Source organism: Zeugodacus cucurbitae, chromosome 4 (genome assembly GCF_028554725.1).
Source record: "Zeugodacus cucurbitae isolate PBARC_wt_2022May chromosome 4, idZeuCucr1.2, whole genome shotgun sequence".
NCBI lineage: Eukaryota > Metazoa > Arthropoda > Insecta > Diptera > Tephritidae > Zeugodacus > Zeugodacus cucurbitae.
In genome coordinates this window covers 50,854,948-50,861,470 of record NC_071669.1, presented here as the reverse complement: position 1 = coordinate 50,861,470, position 6,523 = coordinate 50,854,948, and the positions used below count along the sequence as shown (strand labels likewise).

General features: G+C 34.6%; 1 protein-coding gene across 2 annotated transcripts; it reads left to right on the top strand.

The window, feature by feature from the left end:
- The first annotated feature begins 320 nt into the window (after positions 1-320).
- LOC105210464 (probable G-protein coupled receptor Mth-like 9) lies at positions 321-6,005 on the top strand. Of its 2 annotated transcripts, none has more exons than XM_011181455.3 (8): positions 321-1,460; positions 3,550-3,694; positions 3,749-3,940; positions 4,011-4,244; positions 4,315-4,471; positions 5,165-5,368; positions 5,474-5,577; positions 5,653-6,005. In XM_011181455.3, the coding sequence occupies exons 1-8, from the start codon at positions 921-923 to the stop codon at positions 5,697-5,699; spliced, it is 1,623 nt and encodes a 540-aa protein (XP_011179757.1). In that variant the 5' UTR covers positions 321-920; the 3' UTR covers positions 5,700-6,005. The 2 variants fall into 2 exon arrangements, with proteins under 2 accessions (XP_011179757.1, XP_011179758.1); XM_011181456.3 differs by having other exon boundaries at positions 322-1,460; positions 5,495-5,577; positions 5,653-6,003.
- Positions 6,006-6,523: the final 518 nt, after the last annotated feature.

Genomic DNA, 6,523 nt, shown 5'->3' with positions numbered 1-6,523 from the left:
ATATTAGCCATCACTGTAATTTAAGTTTACGAAAAAGCTCTTTAAAGCTTTTGGTTTGTAACACGGCTGCACCGGAAGCAAAAAAGCTTGCTTAAAGCTATTTTCCAAAATTTCTGAAAGAACAAATATTTTCTGTTCATTAGCAAAAATATTTGTTGGCCAATGAAGGCCAAGGTGTCTAGCGAGCGTGTAGTATAGTCGCGCGCACACACGCGCAAACAAGCAAATGTATGTGGAGCGCGCACGTATGTGTGTGTGTGTGTCGACATTACTTAGAACGAGCAATTGTGCGCGGTTGGTGGCTTGTCGCTAGCGCAAATGCTGGCAGTTTGTTTTGGTTTCTGGACCGCTTTGGACGTGTGTGTCTGTCTGTCTATCGATGAGTGTCTAGCTAGTTGGTGCTGGCTGGTGGACGACGACGAGCGCGCGCGACGTGTACAAGCGGATACGTGTGTTGTTGTTGTTGTGTCTAGTTTGTGTGGCGGCGGCGTTGGTGAACGTGCTTGCGGCGCTGAAGAAAGAGCGTGTGCAACAAGTCACACAAAAAAAGAATGCTAAGAACTGAAATCAACAAGTAATACAGAATTTAATTACTAAAACAAAAACAAAAACAAAAAACAATAAAAGTTTTAAAATTAAGTATAAAAAAAGAAAAATAAAAAAGTATACGTGAAATCGTGACGTCACAGGCGCGCTAGTCGAAACAAAAACCTGGCGATTAGCAAAATAAAAATTTTTCGTACACAAAAACACATTCGAACATTCGGCGAAACGCTAATTACTGCCATATCACCTCTGTGTGGAATTATTAAAATTTTCGTTGCTCGCCGCCAACCGACACGGGCGTGTGTGAGTGAGTGTGTGTGAAGACACCGCGAATTGCATTTAAACAACGTTGATTACTAATTATTATTTCGACAATGTTTAACGTGTCTAACTTGAAATCGCAACTTTTGTCTGCATTGTTGTTGCTGCTGTTGCCGTTCTTCATGAGCGTACGCCCGCTTGCGGCAGCGACACCCACCTACCCCTGCTCATACGCGCAAACCGTCAACATAAGTGAAGGTCTGCGTCTCAAAGATGGCTCTTATTCGTATGCTGGCCTCCTCATACCGGCGAATATGACGGCACAGTACAACTTTCAGGTGATCGATGGCATACTCTCGAATGCGCCGCCACATACACGCGGCTGCGCTTGCCTCCAGCGGCCTTGCATCACCTTCTGCTGCCCGCCCGGTCAGGTGTTCGACGAATACAAGCACACTTGCCTGCCACATGCGTCGGCGCTGAGCGCTCAACAGCAGAGCGCGCAGTATGCGCACATCGAAGTGACTAATGCCAATGGCAGCGTTAAGGTGGTGAATATCAGCGATTTGTTTGTGATGCGCTTCGAAGCGGGCTGCAGTCGCAAGTATATAGATAAAAGCGAGGCGCAGTTCTGGAAGTGGGACCTATTTGCGGTAAGGAAGTGGTGCTTGGGTTTTGAATATAAAAAATCAATTCCTATAAAAAAAATTGCAAGTGATGTGATGTCGTTCGTTGTAATGATTGTGGTGATATGATATCACAGCAATGTTAATGTCGGAAAAAATTAAAAAAATTATCGATAAAATTGGAGAAGAAAGTCATTTGGTAATATATTTTGAAGTGATATGACATCATATGATGTTGGTACAATATTTTTCATGAGTTGTGTGATGGCATTAGTTGTTGTGGTGATGTGATTTCGCATTACAGTTCACGTCGGAAAAGATGAGCAAAGTTGTTCAGTAGTATCATATTAAAATATAGTGTACAAAGTGTTGAAGTGATATCACATCATATGATATTTGTACTCACTCAAATATTTTTTTTTAATCATTAATATTAATAAATTTATATACAAAAGATTTTAGATTAAAACATAAAATTCATGATTTGATATATCTGAACTGATATGTAATTATTATAATAACTATGATGCGATATCACGCTGTGATATGAAGTGTTAAGCTACGAGTATAAGACAAATTTAGTGGGGTAAATGTAAAAGGCAATGCAATTTAATTTCTATAGAAAACCAGTTAATGTGATGTGATAAAATGGTGATGTGATATCAAATCTATTTTGAAAAGGTGATTTAAGATACAGGTGTCACATAATATCACCAAGTGATGTGATGTGCTATTTTTGAGTAAATTTCTCACATTTAATGTAAAAAACAACAATAAAAATCTAAATACTTTTTGAAAAACAATTATTTAAGTAAAAAAAATATATCATATGATGTGATGTCACAGGATGTTTTGGAGATGTGCTATAAATTCATAATATTACGACAATAAGTGTGTTCATCGACATTAGTGTGGTTTTGAGGTATTTTAAATCAAAACATTGTAAAAATAAAAATAACCTATGAACAGTATACTGCGAGTTACATATACATATTCATTAGATGAGATGCTTAAGTGATGTCATATCAGAATAATACACTCCATTGTTGAAACAAAGTGATTCATTTAATATATATGTATTTTTTATATAAATTAATACAAAAAAGTACGCGTGAGGTTTATTTAAAATATTATATGAAATGACGTCACTTGATACACAGATGCCAATATTATGTGTATTGCAACCAAAATCAAAATCTATGAGAAAACTGAGGAATGTGCTCTAAAAAAAGTAAACAAATTTATATACTGTGTGGTTATCAAAAAAGAATATGATGTGGAATGATGTTGATGTGATAAACATATTATAACCAGAGAACAAAAGACATTATCGGTTATTACTTCAACATAAAAAAACATAATTTTGTTAAAAACGTAACACCTACAATAAACTCAAAAATTACTTTAAAATATAAAAATTGAGATGATGTGATACCACTTGGTGACGGGATGAGATAAAGATTCCATGATATGTTGTTTAAAAGTGATGAAGTGATACATCACATGCAATTCTCACACAAAATTCAAAGCGAAATAATTGCAAATAATTTTTTTTATTAAAATATCAGATAATACGATATCACTTGGCTATATAGTGATGTGATCTTATCATTGAGAAAGGATCGAAATTTATCCCATTATTTTCTTGTACATATGTACATACATATATAGTGTATTTAAAAAGACAGTTGAAGTGGTGATGTGATAATAATAGAAGCATCTGGTATATTCATATTGGTAACATGATGTTTTATGATATCAAGGTGATGCGATAGTATTTAGAAACCTACCTATATCCTCAAAATTGTTTTAAGTCTTTTTAAAACCACAAACTTCAAGCATGATGTATTGTTAATGTCATATGAGGAGTTGATGTGATATCACATACATTTCCAGTGAAATCTCTCAAAGAAAAAAAATCGAAGTTTCGTTGAGAAAAAGTGAACTTTGCACTAGTGATGTCACTTGATGTGATGGTGACTTGATATCATAATATATTCATAAACCGAAATTTTAATATACGTGTTTGCCTACCGTATTCAAAAACGAGTTATTCCAAAATAATCACGTTATTTTTACCAAATCATATATCACTTTCCAAAATTTACACTTTCAGAATGGCTCACTCTCCAGTTTGGGTCGCATTTGGGACACTGATCAATACTGCCTAACGCCGTTGGAGCACAAGAAAGTCTGGAGCTTGGTGCCGCTCACATGCCAACGTTCGGAACATGGATTTCGTCTATGGATTTATGCGATATGTAGGTTACATACTATCCAATTTTGTACCTTTACCCACTCTCTTACTTCTCTAGGTCTCTTTATTGCCATACTGATTTATGCCTTCATACTGCTCACTTTGGTCTCGATTAAGGCGGTGCGCAATGGTGGTTATGGTGAATCGCTCATTTTCCATCTAGCCTCCACAATTATTGGACTCTCAGCGCTAACATATCTGGCTTTCCGTTCACGCTTGGAACTCTCAGAAACCGCATGTCGTAATATTGGTAAGAATAACTCTATACTATATATGTATATCTAACCTAGAAATAATATTGATAATTTTTTGTCTTCCAGGTTTTATTGCTTATGTCTTCCTTATGTTCTCATTTTTCCTGCTGGCCGTCATAAGCTGGAATTTCTGGCACAACTTCAAGACGCGACGCTTGAGCAGCTGGAAGCGCAAGCTAATCTATATGTTTGCCTTCGGTTTGGCGGTAGGTTTGCGATTCCTGCTGAAATTCATACAAGACTCCGATATTTATCAGCCGTTGAAGCCCGGTATTGGCGATGCTTTTTGTTGGTTTGATGGTATGGAAGGCATTTGAAGTTTGTAAATTCGTATTTTCTATAATCTTTTGTTGTTTCTCATAACTTCTAGTACGCTTGTGGGGCATTCTTTTGTACTTCTACGTACCGATATTGGCTTGTTTGGCTTTCAGCATGTTGCTTTATCTAAAAACCTATTTAATCATTTGGAATTTACCCGAAGACGTCATAAATGTGGCCGGTTATGATATTAAGCTGATAAAAGCGCAGTGAGTACCTTAGCGAACTGGTCAACAAAGGGCCGCGAAATTAAAGAGATTAGCGTTTTATTTATAGTCGTTAGTTTTTTATCAGCGATAATCGTTTAACAAATATTTTTGGTGAGGTTGTTGTCAGAACTCTCTGCTCTATATAGCAGTCAACTTCAACTTACTCTGTCTAAATTTAGGGTACGTGCCTAAAGTCTTTCATAGGTACTCAGATCTCGATAGTTTAAGAGATGTCACTGACGAGGAAATTTGTACCCTCGGAATCCACTAAACTTCAAACAGAGAACCACACCTCTGTATTGTCGAATAAGGTGCCGTCGACCAGATTTGAAATCTTGCTAGAAAAAGGCGAAGAAAGTATAGAACCCTAATATAGTACCTGATATTTTCTCTTATTTAATTATATAATATGTCACTGCTTCTCTCAGTTGAGTTAAGAGTTCTAAAAGTGGTCGACTTTTTTTTATCTATAGACCCTTGTTTCAGAGAAATCTTATGAAAATATGAGATTGATTGGATCAGTCTAAGAGTCTCGTAATATCTAGTATATCAAACCGTATCTTGGTCCAAAAGAATAGGAAGAAAGGAAAAAAGAGACCACAATTTCGCTTCCTGTCCAAATATTTTGAACATTTGATATGCTAATACTTATATTTTTTTTGAAAATTAATCACATTTTTCTCTCCCTTATAGTTTCTATGCCTTCTTTGGTTATATACTGGGCGTCTCATGTGTCTGGCTGCGTGAACTCTTTGTCTATCTGACATTCCGTTGGCGTAGACAATACTATATAATCGACTTTATAACGGGAGTTTGTATATTCGGCTTGTCTGTAGCGGGACTAATATTTTTCTTATACAAAAACCCGTTGGTGCGCGCCTGGTGGCATGTCAATGTGTAAGTATTAAATATATAAATATATATCTACATATATAATATATATATAGTATATATATAATGGAAATATGGAAAAGAAAACGGCTTTAGAATATATTTATTTAGGACATTTTACTTGCCTTACAGGACGGAGGAGGAGAAACCGGAAAACGGCGTCTACTTAACGCAAATTCATCACACCGAACAAGAGCGAACGGATAAACTGAGAGGTGGGGTTTATATTTTTCATATTTCATATAAATTTTTTATTTATTTGTTTTTTTTTTTCAATTTACTTGCTACAGAGGGCTACAAGCATGAGATCAAGGAGGAAGATCTAGCCTTGAAATGAATCATGTCAACAATCATGTATAAAGAACAACGTTTTGACTGAAGTGCGCTTAGTAATCTTGTGAAATTAATGCGAATTCATAACTTAAATTGAAAATCTATTTTTTATGTTTAGAAAAAATTATAGAAAAATAATTTATCATATTATAATGTACCTAAGCCAATACTTAATATCAAACAAATGTTGGAGGGATTTTCACTAAATAAGTACATATTATAAATACACAGCAAGAAATGTCAATTATATTTTCTAAATTTAATATACAAATAATGCCTCGAAAATTTTGTATATTTTACAATATTGCAAAAAATATACACATATTTATAGAAAAACATAAAATTATTATTATAAATAAAAGAAATTAAGTAAATTATTTTCATGAATATTTTGTTTTATTTCGAAGGCAAATATATTTGATAATTGAAAATAAATATATCGATATTTTTAATTATTTAATATCGATATTTGTTTCGATATATTATCTTTTTCTATTTCGAACGGAAATATATTAAATATCGATTCAAAAAACATATATCGATATTTTAAAGTATTGTGTTATCGATAAATATAATTCTACATTTTCAGTGGTAATGGTTAAAATTATAAGGTAGCTTATTTAGTAGTATAAAGTTTGTTTTGTTGGAGGACTTCTCGAAAAAAGCGAAATCGTAAACAACGACTTCAATTCACCAAGAAATACCGTCATTGGACTCTAAAGGAGTGGAAAATAGTCCTATTTTCGGATGGAACTAAAATAAATACACTTTCACCAGATGGAAAAACTTCCGTTCGGCGTCCACGAAGTAAAGGGTTTGACACCAAGG

Bases quoted from the DNA above. Each gene is read 5' to 3' on its own strand.
- LOC105210464 (XM_011181455.3), top strand. From the start codon at position 921: ATGTTTAACGTGTCTAACTTGAAATCGCAACTTTTGTCTGCATTGTTG. The intron at 3,695-3,748 runs GTAGGTTACATA...TTACTTCTCTAG, and splicing joins TCTATGGATTTATGCGATAT to GTCTCTTTATTGCCATACTG. The intron at 5,578-5,652 runs GTGGGGTTTATA...TACTTGCTACAG, and splicing joins GCGAACGGATAAACTGAGAG to AGGGCTACAAGCATGAGATC.